Genomic DNA, 20,697 nt, shown 5'->3' with positions numbered 1-20,697 from the left:
GCAATTTCTCTTGCCACTGCAGGTACCAAAAGTCCTCGTCCTTTAAAATTACTCACATTCTGCTTGCTACTTTTGTAAAATCTGTACTTCTCATATGGAAGAATAACATTAGAGAAGGAAGAATAACATTAGAGAACATACTCATCATTAGCTAGGCAAGATAAACAAATACTGCGCTCATTTTTAAAGTATAATATGGTATTTGCAGGAAAGTCATTATATTTGAAAAATACAAACATACAACATGAATCTTTACTATGTAAACAAATTTGTGCCAAATCACTCTCCCTGTAATGGTAACAGACCATTGGAAAGGCTAAGAACACAAAGAATTTATTGACATAATGAGAGTCAAAACTTATGCAAAGACACTGAGAAAATGCTTAGTATATAAACAAGCCAAATTACATTCTCCAAGGGATGATGTTTCTTTTAAAGGAGACTTGAATATGCTTTTGGCCAAATGATAAGACTGATGAGATTAGATTGTTTTAAGCATTAGTAATGAAAAATGTCTGATCTAAGACTTGCAATGATTTTCTTAGACTTTCTATTATTTTTTCAGAAGCACCTATCCATTTATAATTACTGTGGATGTACTTCCTTGCCAAAGAATTCAAATGTAAAGCAATCCTCCTTGTATTTTCAATTCAAATCAAGCTATATTAATAAAAAAGTATATAATTATTTTCCAGTATTTTGAATAATGTGCATACACATAGACACATACAGATACATATATATCTATATTACATGTATAGCACAGCTTATGTTAAGGACGTATAGCACAGGCAGTCAAAACAGAGGGAAATAGTATAATTTCAAAACAGAGAGCAGCATACATTTAAAAATAATGTATTTAAAGGTCCTTTCAATGTCATAGTTTTAGCACTAGTCACATTAAAGTATTGCTGTATAGGAATTTCACGACTTATATTTTACAGCTTAATGGCCCAGCTATTTGCACAAATTCCTGCAGCACTGAAATATATTTTATACAGTGCTCAGAATGTGCCTATGACTGAACTGGAAGAATTTAGAATAAAAGCTAGAAAAGAATCAGGCCCAGACAAACTTGATGGTAGACTGCCTTTAGTTTAACAAAGAGTTTTAGTGCATGGTTGAATGAAAATACTTAAATGGAGGACAAGTTTATATGCTCTAATGAGCAACAAACTTTTGTTCTTTCATACTTTAAAACATTAAGTCTAACTCCTAAATTTCACTTTGAAAGACCAGGTATTGCTGCATGTTCAAGATTTCATTCTGGTTTTTACTATTTTGGCCCTATGAGTAATTAAAAATTAATGTATGACAGCAGAATGCAGAAATGTGCAAATGTCAAAGATCTTGTTTAAAAACAGAGACACAAGTTCAATCAAATTTTGTTCTTACACTGTATTATTTTAGCTGTTTTCTCCAGATCTTCAGTGCACTAGCCACAAGGACCATAAAACTACAATTATTTTAATTTTCCTAGGTTTTTATGAACCATAAGAACATAAATGAATCAATACAAAACAATTACTGAAAAACTATATATAGAACTGAAGAACTGCATCACGGTTTTATGCAAGACAATGCTCTACAGCAATTATCTTCAAAATGTACTTGGTTTGTTTTTGACAAATAAGTTACCTAAGTATTTGATACAATCCACATACTTACCTGTTACAGAGTGTGTTTTTCATACCTGTCTACAGCAAAAGCTGACATTTAAACTACTTCTGCAAGAGATGCAGGACTCTGAAGGTCAACTTCAAGAAGAAAACTATTCAGGAGATAAAGGCTTTTTTTAATTTGAAAATTGTTTTCCACCTCATAACAACTTTTAGCATAATTTTGGAGGAAAGGTCAGAAAATACTAAAAGCACGTCCAAAAATATAGTAGCAAACTGAAAGAAGATGTTCCTGCAGAAAACTCAAGTTTCCAATGTTCAGTTTAATAGCAAAAATACTTACTCCCTTTCAACTCTTAGTGTGTTTCTGATGGTGAGCTCCATTTTATTTTTGAACTGCTGATACGTCTTTGTTCTAGGAAGCTCTAAGCAATTAAGACGTCTGTTTCCATTGGGATACCTGATATGTAAAAATTTAATAGTAGGTTCAGGATCAAAACCAATGGCTGGTATATAAGAGGAGCCTGTTACAAAGAGCAGAATATCCTCCAATGTCACTACAGAGTCACCACCTAAAAGAAAAGGATTACGTTTTATCACTGATTGTCTATTACACATAAGCCATTACCCCACATGTTAAGTGCTAAGAGGAAAAAACCCCCATATGAAATCAAATCAATATACTGAAAATGCAGTTATATAGCTACCTAAGAAAAAGTTTATCAAGAAAATCTCACTTCAGTTAGTTCTGAAAAACCTTAAGTGAATAAAAAATCTCTTCTGCAAGCAAAAGATAGGAAACAGAGGTCCTTAAGACTTCAGACAATTTATCTAATAAAGGATTTTTCAGTATCACTTAGGTTGTGAGTTGGATTTTCGTATTTTAATTCACAGGAATCATAGAGACAATCTTTCAGATATTTACCACTCTAAAGGTCTGGGCAACAGTTTGAGAAATTCTAATTAGTAAGAAAAAGGGGGAAGAAGGAACAATTAGGAACTGATAGTGACTACAAAACCTTGATTTATTTACATCACTGAAATCTAAAAATCAAATTCTGTATGTATACCAGCAGCAACTAAATAACCTGGACAGGGAAGGGGAGGACTCTTTCATTTAAAAAAACAAAGAAAAACCCCAAAAAATGAAACCAAACCAAAACTTACTTTCCACATCTTGCAAATAGCCCATCCAAAAATCAGCACCTTCAACTTTATTTACATCTGATGAGGAATGGATTGTAAAGAGATTGTAGACAGTTTCCGCTGAAAGTCTTTCAGGTCTATAGCAGAATATGCTAGAGAACACACCTGGGTGCATTTGCATTTTCTCCAGAACACCAAGCGTTTTCAAACCCTGCCTAAAACTAGGAGAGGGGGATAGAAAAAGAGTGACCATGCATCAAAACTCTGCATTTTATAAAGCTGCAAGATGGGGTATAATAAATCTTGTCAAGAAGGTTACACAGTACTCCCATTTTATCTTGGGAAATGCATTTAACTCTGATTTTAACAATCTAAATGTTTCTGTAGAGCTTTTTGGGGAGATGAAAGAAATACCAGTGATATGTAGAAATTAACCTTACTTCCTGGTACTTGACTGTATGTACAAGGCGTGCTTTTAACTTTAGTAAGAAAACATAGCAATCCTCTTTCTTACAAATAGCTCTTTGGAAAACAGTTAAATTCCTTGTCCATAGACAAAATGAGTTCTCTTAAAAGACAGCCTTTGCTTGGCTTTTGCAAGTTTGCATGTGCTTATATGCTGTTATTTCTGCCTGTGACAAATGCAGACAGAGCATCCTGGGCTGTACTGGAACTGTGTTGCCAGCAGCTCAAGGGAGGTGATCTTTTTCCTCTGCTTAGCAGCAGTAAGGCCACACTTTAAGTGCTGTGTGCAGTGCCAGGTTCTGGCAAAGGGTGACTAGGAAGATTAAGGGACTACAGCATAACCCTTTGAGGAGAGGCTCAGAGAGCTGGGACTCTTCAGCCTAGAGAAGGTTCAGGTGGAATCTCAACACGTAGAAATATCTGAAGAGATAGGAGGTCAGAGACAGGCTCTTTTCAGTGGTGCCCACTGGCACAGACCATTTAACAGCTAAAATAACCAACTCTAGTTACTCTCAGTCCTTTATAGTGACAAGTAATTTCTTGTTCTACTCTCTTAAGCCCACCTTAAACCCATCTCTCAAATGCTCAAAACTCCACTACCTCATGGTGTTTCGAGTTAACTTAATATTTAAGTGTTTGAATTAGTGCATTTGTTTAAATGCACTAATTATGTTTTACTTTTTAACTCACTAATTTTAAAATATTATATAGACTGTTCAAACATGCCAGAGGGCCTTGAACTGAAGGACTAAATTCTTCTGACCTTTGTTTAAAAAAATCCTCATATTAAGAATCAGTTTTCATAGCTCTTTGAGACAGAGTAATCAAATTTGTCAGAGGTAATACTATATGTGAAATTTAAATCAGACTATGCTTGTTGGAAAAATTAGCATCCAGTAAATTTTTACTGAGCAGATGAAGAATGTGAATTGGAAGTAAGGCCAGAGACCAATCAAAGAACAGTCAAGAGCTGCAACTTTTCCAGCTCCTGAGGTCATCACTACCTCACAGAAACATCAATGCAATGCTTATATTCTAAGCAGACCAACTTACACTCGTTGACAGCGTTGCACTCCTAATAGCACACACAAACTCCCTAATTAGAACTCTAGAAAACTCATTTGAATTCTAAATATATGTTAAAAATTTCTAAAACAAAGACTCTACATTGGAGCAATTCTGAATTAGAATTGAACATAAGCTAGAGAAATTGTAGAGTGCAAAGGTCTTTGTCATGGTGTAGCTTAAACCTTCTTCATAAGGTTGAAAAGGGAATGTAATGTGACCAAGGAGAAGTCAGAGCAGATATGTAGAGAAAAAAGTTTTTCAGTTTAACTACTTAGTTAACAGCTGCTACTTAATCAACTGAAAATTACAGTACACTTCAGTGGTTTAAATAGAGTTAAGTAGGTAAGAATACCTGAGAGTTAGTTTTAGTAACATATTATTTAGAGCTGCAGTGAGGAGAAGAACCAAGAAGTTCGAAAACTCAAGCAAAACAAACCTTTCTAGGGGCAAAGTAATTCTCTTGATTACATGATAGATCAGTATGTCATTCACCAGCATGTTCTTATCACACAAAGTTGTTACAGGTCTTAAACAGCCAGCAGCAGTGAGGAATTCACAGCAGTCTTGTAGTGTAGACTGTAGGCTGGACAGACTATTTGCAAATTTTATCTGCATAAAAACATAAGTTAGGCACTTGTTTACTACATGTGTGCAAACATATATGTGAAAAATATACCTTTGAATTTCAACAAAATTTATATTCAGTAAGTCCTTCTCTATCTCCAAATATAGTCTTGAGCAATAAATAAAAAGAAACTTATTGCATATTACCGTTTTTATTGTTTGTGCTACATCAGCATCAGCAACATCTTCCAAAACTGGCTTCACATTCTCTGGACCATAGACAAGACATTTGAACAGTGTTTTGGAAAAGAAACCAGGAGGTGGACCACCATGAACCAGAGAAACGGCGATCATTTTACCAGCTTCAAAATAAAGATTTTCTTTTAAAGCTGCAAATAAAAAAGTATGTTTATTTAGATGCGTAGAAATTATTTTTGATCATTTTTTAATAGAAAATGTCATAGTACTGTTTTTCTTAATGACTTTTGCCATCTTGTGACAGTTCAAACTATAAGACCCTATTTTTACATAGGAGTAACCACATTCTTTTGCACCAGCTCTTCAGCCACTATCCAGGATTGGGAGATATAACTTCCACTTTACACCAAACTCATATTTAATTCTGAAGTGTAAGAACTCAAGCTAACTTGGGGTCTTTTGGAAGCACACTATGAGAAATAATGCTCCAGAAATTTGAGGAAAGGAAAATAATTAGCAGAGAAAGTGAGTCAGAAAGAAAGGAATTAAATTAAAGAAAACAAATACACTAACTAAAAAGTTCCAAGTCTAGTTATATGCTGTTTTTCTATGGCTATAGTCGACTTTTCCAACCAACCCAAATTTTTAAAATGACAAATCCACACACCATCCCTCTTTAGAATTGAAAAAATAAAAAAAATCAATCCCTGAAAAAATTCAGGACTATACTTGTGAACTGACACTCATACTGGCTGAAGATTAAAAAATATTTTAAGCTATATACTTCTCAATTTGCTTTTGAACAAAGCAACCAATTACCTTGAAAATCAAGGGACAAGTTCTTTCCAAAGGAGCCCTCAAACAATGATGAATTCTGAAGGTGAAGCATTAATACTTGGAAGAAATGGTGTTTTGATGCAGAAGTAGTATTTGTCTTCGATCTATTTTTGCAGTTTGAGAAATTTACTTCAATAGTGTTTGTAGGACTGAAGATGCGCTGTCTAAATCCTTTTAAAGCACTACTCCAAATATTTTCTGCATTGATGTTAAGTCTTGTTGTTTTTGTTTGAACTTGTAACTTTAACTCCTTCAGTATATTACAGACTTCCTTTCTTTGCTGACTTAAATACCTACAAGAAAATTCCATGTATTCTCAGATTAAATCTATGATTCGTAATTAACAACAGTTACACTAAAAATAGTTAAATAGGATGTTAAGAACATTTTTTTAAACACTGTGGCACATTCAGGTATTGCCTGCATTATATCAATAAAACATTTAGTATATATTTTAAAATATATAATCCTATAGTGGCAAGTTTTAGAATACCTGTAAGAACTGAAAAAAGAGGTAGAAATAATTACCCTGGCATAAATCAAATAGTGATTTTCTTAATTCAGTGACTCCAACACAGTACCAAACCATCATCACATGAGTTGACATTTAAACAGAGTGAAACAAGTAAGAAATTGAAGTTTAAAATTTTGCCTTACAGATGTTTTGAAACCAAATTAGAACAATCATCACTATAATAAAAAAGTATATTTGAGTGGGAAGAAAATTCTCATTAAAAAAACCAAGATGTTTTCTTTATGAGCTTCCAACCAAAACTATCTCAAATATTGTATTTACTAGAAATACCTTATTCGCTCATCAGAATTTTTAGCACATAAGATAGAATCCATTAATTAACTACTCACAAGAAGATAATGAATTTTACGTCCTCAAACTGAATATTCCATATTAAAACATGTTGTTTTAGCACTGACTTTAGTACAGGCACAAAGTATTCATATGGTACAAATACAAAAATATTAAAAATTTAGGACCTGTCTAATTAGAAGAAAGTAATTAGGATTCTTTTTATTCCCTATTTTCTAAAGAATGTTTAGCCATACATCAGTAAGAACAAAAATGCATTTCTGGGTTTTGACCCCCTTACCATCTAACCTAAAATCTCTTCGTAGGTTTCATTCTTTTCCCCTCACACCCCTTTAGCATTTATAAACAGCAGAAGCCTTTCTCAAGCTATGACTTCTGATTTGAAGTGTAAACTCATCTCATTTTTGACTGACTATATGCATATACACACACACAAATATTTTTGTATACTGTATAGATTCACACAGAGAAATATATATGGATACTGTATATACACAGAGATACATGTAGATACTGTATATACACAAAATCACACACACACAGTCTTTAGGAAATACAGTAAAAAGCCATGTGCTAGATTACTCTTCAAAATAAGAAAAATAGAAGAAATACTTGTGCCTCAGGGACCAGTTCCAGTTTGACATCACTGGAGATGGGGACACCGTCACTCTGTTGGATGCTGGCTGCTCTAGGTGTGAGCAAGGTGACAAGTTCTGGCACATCATCTTTGGCGATCTAGAAGTCAAAACAGTATTTTAAGAAGATACAACTGAAGAATGTATGAACACTTCCTATTTCAAGGTAGCAGTATAGTTTCCCCCTAAATCAGTACTGACTCTCATTTGTATCTCCATTTCCATGAAGTCCACCAGTGCCTGAACTACAATTTTGAAAATAATGATTCTGTATTTTATTACACCGTGGACTAATTAGGATGTGTTTTTAGTTGCATCTCATACATCAGATGAAAGCGCTGTCTGACACAGTAAGCAAAAACTAAAAATACCAGTTTTTACAAACTTGAAAACAGCAGAGCAAAATATTATTATGAACATTTGTCTTTAAGACAGACTTCTAGAACACTATTAAAATGGAAAAAATTCCAATAAGCAAACTTAAAGCTTATTGCCATTTGTATATTCTTAAGTTACCACTAAATTGTTAAAATTCCTTTAACAAGGATCTATCTCTACCAAACTAAAAAATGGTTTACACGCCACCAAATCCAAATAACTATAGCAAACTTACAGAGTTTGCTTACTCAGAAAGCTTCAATCACTAAATTTTTTATTCTAATTTTATTTGATTTGCAATTTAATGTAAGTTCCTCCTATGGAATAAGCCATTATTTCCTCACGTTTAAGTATTATCTTATGGCAATGATCAATTTCTGTGAGAAAACATAAAACTACACACTGGAGTAGAAAACTGCGTGGAGATCCAGATGACTGCCGAGGGGACTTTGGGGGTGGCTCGTCCAGCAAACAAGGTGTTCCATTTGAATTTGTAGAAGCAGACGAAGCACGCTTTTTCCGTTTGCTATACTTCCCTGTAGGATTACATTCTATTAATTTAATGAATTTTCTAGTTGCAAAGTATGCTTATATAACCTGAAGTTATCATTTAAGAGATCACTGTCACATCCACAACTTCACCTGATTTTGCAAAGATACTTCTGCATTCCATGCACTCCCAGTTTTGCTCCCACGACTTCAGAGATGAACAGGCCAAATGAGTCCCACGAGAACCGCAGTACTGGCAACGCTGAATTTCCCATTTACTAAAAGGAAAAACTTTGGCATTTAGAATTAGACAGAAGAATGAGGCTAGTAAAAACAAAGACTAATTGTAAGTGCAATCCTGACACTAAACCAATAAAGCATAATTTTATCAGTCTGGCAGAACTGATTCTAATCAAGGAGACTTTCTTCACACAAGATATACTCATAACTGGCTGCAACAAGAAAAAAAAAAAGCTACTCATGTTCCAGCAGCTTGCACTGAGTGAGGCTATTAGTACTCCTCTGTTCTGAAGTCAACAGATTGCAGGCACTATCTTCTCATCCTGCTAGTCAGCAAACTCCTCTGTGTTTTATGGTATCCACCAGTCAGCTTTTCCAAACAGTAATTCATTTAAAGGAGAACTCTCTAGGGAAACATTCAAACTACTGACGACCTAAGTCTACTACTTTAACAATAACTTCTTGTAAAGGCTATAAGTATTTTAAAACGTAATAAATTGCTGAATTAAACTCTGAATGATACATACACAACATTAATTTAGGTACATGCTGCGTTGATGCACAAATTCTACTTCAGCCTGTAAAAAATGAGGACAAAGTAACTGATAATCCCTTTAATTTGGTTTTCATGGCTTTTATAACCATATGAAGTTAGAGAAATATAGTACTGAAATATGATTATATTGAGTAAAACAAAAACACTATCTAGACAGTGTGTTGGCTTGACATTAAAACGTGATGCCAAAAAATACCCAAACATTTATGTACATGAAAATTATAAACAACAACAATGAAAAATAAGTCAAAAAACCTATTCTAACCCAAGTTATACATTCCTGCTAAAGTATCATACCTATCAGGTTCATTATAGTCTCTTCCTTTCTTGCAGAGACACCTTTTAACATCACAGTGTTGATAACAATGCAGTAAGTCTTGATATGCATTTTCTTCAAGTTCCCAAGATGCATCCCTGCAAACAAGGCAGAAGATGGACATCAGAACTCTATTTCTGATTGTTTTAATAGGTTGCTCTGTATTTAGAAAAAAATATATGCAATAAACATATGAATGTATTTCAATCATGTCATGTTCTAGTTGAGGTTCTAGGTAACTGAGAGGGGGAAGGGGGGGAGGAAACTCTAGTAACTAAAATAATACTATAAAACACATAGATGGACTTTTTCTTGCATAAATTTACTTTGATTTTAAGTATTTATTATTTGTCATATGACTTCAGTGACACAGCACATTTGCTCTGTCTCTATCCCTTTTTTCTCTCACAGAAAACAAGGATATTTGTTTAGGCAACCTACATGAGTTACAAGTGAAACTGGTTTCATGAATGGTAACTCAGAATGTTCCAGGCCAGTATGGTGAAGTTCATAAATTATTTTGACTCCTCCTCCTCTCCAGAATCTTAAGCTTCTGTCTCAAGAGGGAATTGATTGTGCTCTCTGAAGACTAATAGTTATTAAGTAATGATACTTCTAACAAAGAAGCATCATTCTGATCTCTTTCTGTCATATTTTGAGCCTCTTCAGGTGACAGAAAGAGGAAAACTAGCATGGAATTTTGGAAGCAGATATTATACTAACATAACCTTTGCAATCCCTTGGCAGAAGACAGGAGCTGTATGGCTGAGTAATCCGCCAATTACAGTTCTGTCTTGAGAGAAATTCAGATAATTAAACTTGAACACAGAAGATACACTTCTTAGCAATCTCTACATTAAGGAAAAATTGTATTTAAGAAGTGCTTTTATCTTCCAATTGGGTTTAGAATTTAAGCTGAATCATGGCATTAAAAGTGACTTTTCAGAGCTTTCTGTTTTGTGTTTGATATAACCAATTTCACCTTTGCCTATTTTTATGCATATCTAAAAGGAAACAGGCTACTCCTTACCAAACTGAACAATTCTACAACTGAAGGTAGAACCAACATTTCACATATTAATAGCTGAAGTTCTGTAGAATAAAATAAATGTTCATAACAGCTTATCAAAGTTTTCATACAAGAGTAGTCATTAACAAAATTACTTACCTTTCTGGAATGTGTATGCCCATTCTCAACATTTCTTTTTGAAATTTGTCCTTGTTATTACACACTGTGCACCTAAAGAAAAATATCCCAGCACTCAAAGCTTGATACTGTGCCAAGAAAAAAAACAAAAAACACAACAAAGAAACCAGACCAATTATTGAATTACTACCATCCTTAATATGACAATAAATTATGTCTTAATATTCAGACACATTACATTCATGGATACCATCCTGACATGGGTGTTAAAGCTGGTACAATTATGATGTGACTTGACATTAAAGCAAATGGCAAGAATTTTCTCTTCCTTTAAGGAAAGAGCTCATATGCCAGAACAAGATTCATAATCAAAAGCACCATTCTTTTCAGTCAGTGTAAGTAACCTCTCCAGATCCAGTGTAAGTTTACAAAAAGAAAGTTGTAATTTTTTGTAGTCTTGGATTTAGCCAAAGAGAACTGATGATGTATAAATTACATTTTTAGCACTCAGATTCTGCACATAATGACTTGCAAGAAACTTGCTGAACTTCAGTTCCTAAAAGTAGCAAAGGCATGAAATATGTATCACACATGCAGAAACATGGAGGGGCCACAGGGAGAGAAAAATTAATAGCATTAAAAGCTCAAAATCCTTTTGTGTGCATAAAGCAATTTTAGCACTGCTCTTCAAACCCAGTATACTTCATACCTACTACCTACACTTACCAGTAAGCAATTGTTCCATTATTTTTAAACAGAAATGTGATCTCCATGGGTACAAAAGGACTGAAAGGGAGAACCTGTATTACCTGCAAGCATTCTCGATGAAACCAAGCATTTTTACAGCAAGGACTTTTCAATACAGTGTACACTGGAAGATGATCAACCAAATCCAGGCATATTGTGCACTGTGAAGCTCCTCTAGGTTCTTTATCCATAAACTCTTGGACTGGTCTATGTTCCCAACAGTAAGATCTAAAAAGAATAATTTATGGTTCTGTTAACAAAACTACATTATAAGAACCCTTCTTCATAAAATTTAAAGACATCAAAATTAATTCAATCATCAATTTTTCATGAGTAAGTGCTATGCAACAAGCTAAAAATGCAGACATACTGGTTTTTGCTAGGCTAGAGTTAAATTTCTTAATAGTAACTTGTATGGTGATGTTTTGGATTTGTGAGGAAATCAGTGTTGATAACACAGTGATGTTTTAGCTATTGCCCAGCAGATCTTGAACAGAGTTCAGACTTTTTCTCACCCTTCCCCACCAGTGAGCAGGGTAGGGACGCACAAGGAACTGGGAGGTGAGACAGCTGGGATGGCTAATCCCTACTGACCTAAGGGATATTCCATACCATGACATCCAAGAAATGCAGCTCTAGAAAAAAACCTTTCTGAAAATGCCTTATCTTTACACGTACTTGAGGTAATGCAAGTTGTTTTGTGTTAACTGCCTGCCAGACTTCAATTCATCCACCCTACAAACTCAGCTCACAACAAGGATAATGCACTCAAGAGTATTTTGACTACAGCCAAGATGCTAGACAGATGACAGTAAAAGAAAACAAATCATTTTTTTGACATTTGATATTAAGCCCATTTCCCCTGCAGTCCCTCTCTGATAAACTTGGAAACACAACAAAACGGCAGATACTGTGTTGTGACTGTTGAGAGATACAGGTATCCAAAGCTCTGCCATTTCAACAAAGGCACAGGAAACAGGCAAACAAAAACCCAAATCGACCATTATGCGTTTATTTCAGAGCTCAGAATTTACTGCTCAGTTTTATAAACAACTTAACTACTTGTATAAGCATAAAGTCATGTATTTCAAAGTGTTGAGAATGGAGTTTATAAATATTAGGTGCACAATGTAACTGTTTGACTTTCATGTCTACCACAAATCAGGTATTTGATTCCTAGATAATCTGATGTCATTTGCAACTATCAGCCTATCCAATAACAAGCCATGAAAGAAACCCAAGTCACCTCCTGTATAAATATAATAAATTGAAAATACAAAAACAACAAAGTCCCAAAACTCACCTGAAGTCTTCCATAAACTGGAAAATGCATTCCCTTTGTATCCCACAAGGAAAATGGTAACTTCGTTTGCATTTAGGAGCTACACATCCAATTGAAGCTCCCTTTTTCTTACAGATATTACATTTCTAGAAATAATTTGTTTTGGAAAGAGAATATCAACACTTTAAATACAAGTAAATTATAGGAATTAAACCAATAGAAAAGTTACAAAAAGTCTAAAAAAGAATAGTAGCTAATAGATCAAAACTGTGACAAGACTAATGTGGTTTAGCTCTGTTACAAAGAGTAAACACATGCAGTTATTTCCCAGACTTAATGTACTGGTTAATATGCATATTGTCCTGTGACATGTAAGATAACATACAAGTTACTTTACCAGTACCTATAGTTTATATAGCTATAATAGGCATACACATATATATGCTTATATATAGGAATCTGTAAATTATTTACTCTCAGCTTCAAGCTCAGCACAATGCCATGAGGTATTATGATCTAATGAGCTCCTGTTTTATAACAAACAGCCTTGGAAAACTGTTTTCTTGCCTGAATAACAACCAAGTGGAATAGTATTTTCGTTACTGAAGCTTCAGAGAAAGTTATCAACTCGAATTGCAGCCAGGATGGAAAATTACTGCCACTAAAGCCCTCTTGTGACCCTACAAACAGTGGACCAAAGTGACACCCTTGGAGCTGGATTCCCAGAAGACATGGGGCTAATGTGCATGTCTCAAACACTGACAACCACAGTGGAGCTGCTGGCAGTAACACACACAAACTGCTGGTGACAACCAAGAACACACCATGAGAAAGAAGATTTGACTGTAGCAGAGGGTCTGGCAGATTCACTTGTCCGTGAGAAAGAACCACAGCACAGTGCAAGCACAGGAATGTGGAGCAGAAGTGGGCATGGACTATGGGGTAGGATTTAGACCCCAAAGCCCTCCAACCCACTACCAGAAAGGCCTGAAACAACAGACTGCTCATGATAACTAATTTACATAGAGGGCAAGAAATCCACCTTAGGGGTGGAGAAACCTATCCCCAAAAAGGTACCCCCACAAAGCCCAGGCCAAGTGTGTACATGACTAATAAAACTTTTTGACCTCTAGTGGACCCTCTGACTTTTGTCACTCCTTTTGCCCAATGAGCAAAATCTTAGGCACTTCCTTCTCCCTTAAGGGTGGATCATTACAATTTCTGCAGGGTTTTTTTCCTTGAGGCTTCCACAAATCCAACAGACTTGTTACTTAAACGTAGAGTTCAGGTGCTTGAATGGGTTCAGCACATTGTCCATTGGAGGAAGAAAACAAACCCCACAGGCAGTACTAAGAGCACTTAAAAGTTACCTTTTTCCCCTGGTAAATACCAAAGACATAATTCTTACCAGTTTTGCAGCTCTTTTTACTTCTTTCCTAATATCTGTGATCAAAAATCCATCTACACCTTCATCTTCTTCACCCCTCTGCCAAATGCCACTTGACATTAACTACAAAAACAAATTAAGTATTTCAAAATATCCACCTAATCTAAAGATTTAAAATTACATACACTGTGCTTATCAAGTACGAGAGAAGTTTAGTCTAAAAAAGCTCACATGGAAACATTTTAATGATTAAAACTCTGATATAAAACACATTTTTTCTGACGTGACAATAACCAATAAAATGAAAATAAGTATTACATAACATCAGAGTAATTGTATAATACTGTAGGGCCAGCGATAGTGTATTTTGCCTTCCTTTTTGAAGTATACAGACTATTCAGATAATTGTCAAACAATTACTTTCAGCATATAAATCTTCAGGAAGTAAAATTAAATTAGCTTAGTTAATATGAATGACAATTGTGCTGTGAAGATAATGAAGCACAGTAGGAAGTAACTGTACTGAAGTGTCACCTAAGAGGAAAAGTAATTCGCTTTAGAGGAGATGTAAATAAACACAGAATCAACTAACTAGGCAAATCAGAAGAGCCTGATGATAATTTAAAGTTAGGCAGCAACATTACAGTCTTCAAATAACTGAAGAGTTTCACAACTTGATGCCGTTTATATTCTTTACAGTCTCATTTTATAATTTCAACGTAGTACCATTTAAACTAGTTTTATCAATATTGTACTCAAATAAATGTAAGATTACATACCCAAGCCAATTAAATATATTTTTCCAACTGTGAGACATTTGGCAAAGAATAATTAAACTGTCACTAATGTGCCTTTTTGTAGAACTCTTTTCTTATATAACATACACTGTATTTAAGTAAAATCACAGGGCTTTGCACATTTTTAAAAGAAGTAGACACAAGAAAATGTTAAAGATACTACACTGAGCTTTCTGCAGTTAAAATAACTTTTAACTCCTAAAGCTCAGTATTGCATACATGCCTTTTCCTACCTGTTTATCAGGATAGGATTTTTCCTTATCATTTGATATGGCCCTATATAGGAGACAAAATTACCACTAACATGGTATAATGGCCTCTATTTCCTTAGAGCGACTTATAATTTATTTGAAATCAAATTTCTCTCTTTATCTAACGTCAGAAAACCTCCACTCTCCTTAGTTTTTAAAGGATTCAGTATCCAAACTATTAAGTCATCTACAGTCAACGCTCCTTAAAGAATTTGTTGAGAAAACATACCCCCTACATTACTTCTGATACTCGACACTCATTTTAAAATTGGGGAGAACAATTCAAATTATGTTTATTAACAAACAAAAGATTTTTTTTTTTTGTGAAACAGTTATGTTATTCTAAAGACCTGTAAAAATTTAGACTTTGAGAGGAAACTTAAGTATACCTTTAGGAATATGAAACTTGGAAAATGTCAAGGGTGATAACAAAAGCTTCAAGTTATATCCATAGCTTTGTTGAAATTATACACTTGTACTATTTAGTGAAACTATACTGATATGATCAACAGGTTACGTATAACTTCACTGAAAATTAGGACTTTAGTGTTACAATGTTCTGTGTAATGTCAGAGAACAGCTCACAGCCAGCAAGAAATATTGAGAAATGAAAAAAAAACTTTTCTGTACTTTCCACACTGGGTGGAATTTTCACATTTCAAATTTTGAAACTACATTTTTCTTATAGGAGGCAATATGTAAGAGCAAACTGTTCCTTTTGTCTTAACATGTACCTTCATTGCTATTTGCTATGCTAGGTTAGGAGAATTAATGAATTCCTTTAAATGGACCATGAACAGAATTTAGCTTTGAATAAAGGCTTGCTGGGATTTACTTATTTCATCTGCTACACCTGACTAGTACAAGCTTTCAATGCTATGAGTTAAAGCTCACATTTCAAGCTTTGCGACAACAAAATTATTACAAAAACATGACAAGTTATTAGTATTAAATACTTGTTGCACCTTTTTTTCAGATAAAACAGAAAACCCAAATATCATTACCATACACTTACCAAACAGTAATAATGAACAGTGAGATTGTACTCCACATAGGTCCTTTTTTCTCCATACTTTTCAGTGCAGTCGTCTGTTCGTCCACAGAGAACACAGACTAAAATATAAAATCATGTTTATAAGCACAGTGAATTCCAAGTACTGGAATTGCTATGGATCAGCTACAGAGCAGTAGCTTCCACCAATTTCAATCACATGCATCTTCAAGTAGATTACTGGATAAAGGACAGTAGACATCCCTTTCCTTATTGTTGAATTTTATAATAGATACAGAAGAATGTACTATTTGTTCCTCCTCTAGTGACTAGCAAGAAAATACTTCACCAGCCTGCTGATTCAGTAGTGGTCTATCAGCCAAGCTAAATTCACAAGCAGACTGTGCTCCCAATTGAAATATTCTTCCCCAAACACCCAAAGAGAATTGTCAAATGGCCAACAATGTCCAGGTGCATGTGAAATGTCATCTAGTTGCTACCACAGTTTTTAAAAACATTTAACAATTTGAGACAAAACTGCATTTAACTAAAACCTTGAGGACTTCCCACTTACCAAAGGTTCTAGCCCACTATCATAGTTCCATGGACTTTTAATAGCTTCCCTTTAATTCCCAGTAGATGTATAAAAGACATTTACAATATTCTAAGACTCAGAACAGTCACAGTCGTAACAACAGGGCTACTGCTTCAGCCTAAGAAAGTGCTGAATGGTACATCTCAAACACAGCTCTGTGTGACTTGGCTGCTAAATTCACAAGGTTACTTCCTTGAAACATCTGCAGAAAACACTATTTTAAAATAGTCTAATTACAGCAAACAAACCTAAAGAAGTTTCAAGTTATTTATTTTTCATTTCCTTAGACAAGTGGTGGTTCTAACACAATTTCACATAATGGTCAGGGTTGGAAGTGACCTCTGGAGATCATCTGGTCCAACCCTAGGCAGGGCCACCGAGAGCAGGTAACACAGGACCTTGTGCAGGTGGGTTTTGGATGTCTCCAGAGAAGGAGTTCATGACCTCAGTGGGCAGCCTGTTCCAGTGCTCTGCCACCCTTCCACATGTTGAGGGGGAAGCTCTTGTGTTTTGGTTCATGACCACTGCCCCTCATCCTGTCTGGGCACCACTGAAGAGTGTGGCACCACCCTCCTGGCCCCTGCCTCTGAGATATTTATATGTGTTAATGAGATTCTCTCTGCCTTCTCTTCCCCACACTAAACAGGTCCAGCTCCCACAGTCTCTCCTCATGGAGAGATGCTCCAGACCCCAAATCATCTCTGGCCTCTGCTGGACACTCTCCAGTAGCTCCTTGTCTGTCTTGTACTGAAGAGCCTCAAATTGGACACAGTAATTTTATTATTGGAAACTCACCTACTCTTTGAGCATGAATAAAATAAGTCATGACTAACAATATATATGCAGATTAAGTATTTCTGAAATTATTTTATAAAAGCTTTACTCACTTTTTGTGCTTTGAACATCAAAATTATTCGTTTTGCTCATCCTGAGTTCTTCTGGCCGTCATGAAAAAGAAACAAGGTATTAAATACATCCAGTGCATAAATGAACATTATACAGCTCTTTTATGTTTATTCAAAACTGCAAAGGAAGGGTATAAACTCCATAAACCAAAAGTGGCATTATGATAAAAGAATATCATAATTTTTATTGTGAGAGATAGAGGTTCAGCAAGCAGGATGCAGTTGTCCAGAAAAAACATCTTAGACCATGAGAGATACAGCAACTTTTACCTATTTCCTAAACTAACAAACAAAATACATTTTATTTTCAGAAGAGAAAAAGTCCAATGCAACAGCTAGTTATCTACAAACTTATTTGTACAGAAGAGTTCTTACTTATTTTAAGCAACAGAAATAATGGCTCACAGATAACCTAAGAAACAGCTCTGACTTCTGCTCAAATAAAGGTTGTACTAATACAAAGAACTTGAAAATAAAAAAATAACTGGGTAGCGATGTGACTACGACTATAGTCTCCATTGTTTGGAGAAAATGCAGGATCCTGGATCAGAGAAATCCTGATCCAAAAAAAAAGCCAAAGGAAAAAAAACCCCCACAAACTAAAAAGGTGAGGAACTCAAAACTTGGACATGCATACAAGGGAATTTACACTATGTAGGACAGTGTATTTTACATTCTGAAGTAGAAAGTAATTTATTTAGAAACAGATCTAACTTGCAACGTGAGCTGCCCTTTACTGTGTGCCACACCATGGACCCTTATCCTAAAAAAAATCAACCCAAACCAAATAATCCCTAGTTTCTTCACCACAGCATCAAAATGATTATTCTTTCTCAGCACTCTTCCAGGAACACATCTGTAGATCTTTGACTTGCCTTCCCTTAGGAAGCTGAAGAAAGCATTATTTAAGTTCTGCAGGCCAAGGGTGATGGCCTGCATCTCCAGGCTGGAACTCCGGCAGGCGGACAACTCCCTCTTGCTACAGGGAAGCAGCCAGTCACAAATCAAGGGTCAAACCAGAAGCCTGACAGACTGTCAACTATCCGCGGTCCGGTATTTACAGGTTTGAGGACTACCAGATATCAGCCTCAAGAACAAACTTTAGGTTAATTCAAACTATTGCAAATAAAGCACTGGAGCAATTTTACTGGAGATCTAGGGAAGGAAGCATATTCAGAAAGAAAAAGAAATGGAGGCAGAAGTGTCAGGCACAGGCAAGTGCTCTATGCCACTGAGAACCGGAGTAGTTGCACAAAGGACCTTGGCCACAAAACGGTCTAAAAGGAAAACAAACCAAAAAGCACCACTACTAAACTAGATTAAAACATTCCTAAAGACACACCACACTGATAGTCAGATTAAATAAGTGACCACTCATTTCCCAGAAACACACTTCCCTTTTTCTAAATAAGGAGGAATAACTATACTTAATCAGGTACAGAGGGAGCAAAAGACCCCCAGAGCTCACACACATTCCCCTTCTTCAGGATTTCCCCAGGATGGTCACTGTCAGTTTCACCGTTCTCCCGCTCCTGCGGTAATACAATACTGCCTACACACGGCCACGCAAGCCAAGATTATTTTTGGTAGAAAGCCCTACAGGTGGACATACGCGGCTGAAAGCAAGAAAATCACCTTCATACCTTTCCTTGGCTCCAGGAAAATAGGAAAAAGAAAACGCTACACCACCCCCAATTCCCTCTACTTTTCTCAAATTCTTTCGGGTAAGTGAACCCAAAGTTCGAATTTACAAGTTAAAAGATAAGCAGATCACCCATTTAGGCCCCCTGCATAAGTCCTCTGGGGCTTTTCAAGGGAACAAAGCAATTCCGCATCCGTCTGCTTGCAAGGCAGGAACGACCCCATTATGGCCCAGTGTCTTGAAAACCGGTGTAAATAAAACGTATCTACTTTGCCTAAACAGGCTAGAAAAGTCCTCAGAGTGGGTGTTTAGATTTTGCTACATTCTGTAATTTTTTTTACTGCTCCATAGCGTAACGCGTTTCAAGTCTTTTAATTAGAGACTGAAAAAGAAAAACAAAGCAAGCCCCAAGATGCACGGTATCACGCACACGTTTTCCCCAGCACGGGAACAAAGGACATCTCCCGCACCCACCCGTGCACCCCGAATTTCCACGCAGTGAGACCTCCAGGTCCCCCCGCGCTCACTCCGCAGAGCCGCGTCCCGGGAAAGTCCCGTCCCTCGGCGCCCGGCCCCGGGCGGGCGGGCAGCGCTCCCGGCACGTCCCATCCCGTCCCCAGGAGCCGGGGTTCAGGCGGCCGCGCTCCCCCCGCGCCTCGCAGGGCTCAGCCGCCCGGCACAAGGGCCACGGCAGGTCCGTCCGCCGCTCCCCTCCCGTGCCGCACTCCGCATCCCCCCGCGCCGCCGCCCGTGTCCCGCTAGCGCGGAGGCAAGAGGGAGCATGTTTGCGTAGTTCTGCCGGAGCTGCGGCCGCTCCGAGCGGCGGGAGCCAAGCAGCACCGGCTAGGAGGCTGCCGCACGGCGCTCCCCGCACGGCGAAGGAAGGGGCTCCGGGTTCCCGCCTCCCTGCCCCGGAGCCCGAGGGCGGCACTCACCGCTCGGACCCGACCGAACCGGGCCGGGCCGCAGCACCGCGCGCCAACCGACGGCCGATTCAAACCCCAACATCCGCCCCCCGCCGGAAGCGCGGCCCGGCCCGCCCACCGCCCCGCCGCCCCGGAACAGCGGGCGAGCCTCCTGTGACCATTCACCTGAGGAAACAATAAGTTGCAGTTTTTAAAAGAAATATTAAAAAAAAAATTTCTGTCTTCTGTAGCATGTTCTCAAGGGGCCTAAACTGCCACCGTGTCAGGCCGTGCTGACCCTTTTTTCCCCATAGCTGCAATGAAACGGAGTTTCTCAGTAAAGTTGTGCATTTGATGTTTGTGCTGATGCTTTTCCATTGCAACGCCACTGGTGTTGCACCGCGTCACAAGGGAGCTCATTCCAGCGGCTTTTGGATTTGGCGAGTGCTACTCCCCTGTCCAGCAGAGCTGGAATGCTGCAGTGCCGAGGTCCATACACTGGGAGTGCTGAGCGGTGTCAGCTCCATACCCACCCCTGTACACCGCCGGGAGCGGCTCCATGCGCTGGGAATGCTGAGCGGTGTCAGCTCCATACGCACCCCTGCACACCGCCGGGAGCGGCTCCATGCGCTGGGAATGCTGAGCGGTGTCAGCTCCATACCCACCCCTGCACACCGCTGGGAGCGGCTCCATGCGCTGGGAATGCTGAGC

The 20,697-nt window shown here is 37.3% G+C and overlaps 1 protein-coding gene across 3 annotated transcripts; it reads right to left on the bottom strand.

Moving 5' to 3' along the window:
* Positions 1–371: 371 nt before the first annotated feature.
* G2E3 (G2/M-phase specific E3 ubiquitin protein ligase) lies at positions 372–20,085 on the bottom strand. Of its 3 annotated transcripts, none has more exons than XM_058026855.1 (16): positions 20,017–20,085; positions 17,422–17,472; positions 15,964–16,061; positions 13,922–14,023; positions 12,535–12,659; positions 11,294–11,459; positions 10,506–10,612; positions 9,319–9,435; positions 8,379–8,503; positions 8,140–8,272; positions 7,336–7,458; positions 5,880–6,190; positions 5,070–5,251; positions 4,735–4,907; positions 2,787–2,986; positions 372–2,191 (listed from the first exon to the last, which is right to left on the bottom strand). In XM_058026855.1, exons 2-16 carry the CDS (start codon positions 17,459–17,461, stop codon positions 1,959–1,961), a joined length of 2,235 nt encoding a protein of 744 aa, XP_057882838.1. In that variant the 5' UTR covers positions 17,462–17,472; positions 20,017–20,085; the 3' UTR covers positions 372–1,958. The 3 variants fall into 3 exon arrangements, with proteins under 3 accessions (XP_057882838.1, XP_057882839.1, XP_057882840.1); XM_058026856.1 differs by having other exon boundaries at positions 20,013–20,074; XM_058026857.1 differs by having other exon boundaries at positions 17,422–17,469; positions 20,017–20,055.
* Between the last annotated feature and the right edge of the window lie 612 nt (positions 20,086–20,697).

The sequence above is a fragment of the Melospiza georgiana genome, chromosome 6, assembly GCF_028018845.1.
Source record: "Melospiza georgiana isolate bMelGeo1 chromosome 6, bMelGeo1.pri, whole genome shotgun sequence".
Lineage (NCBI taxonomy): Eukaryota > Metazoa > Chordata > Aves > Passeriformes > Passerellidae > Melospiza > Melospiza georgiana.
This window is presented reverse-complemented; position numbering and strand designations above follow the sequence as displayed.

Coding starts and splice junctions, on each gene's coding strand:
- G2E3 (XM_058026855.1), bottom strand. CDS start 17,461: ATGAGCAAAACGAATAATTTTGATGTTCAAAGCACAAAAA. Junction 12,660..13,921: donor TAAAAAGAGCTGCAAAACTG/GTAAGAATTATG, acceptor AATTATTTCTAG/AAATGTAATATCTGTAAGAA. Junction 5,252..5,879: donor CTTGTCCCTTGATTTTCAAG/GTAATTGGTTGC, acceptor TTTTATTTGCAG/CTTTAAAAGAAAATCTTTAT.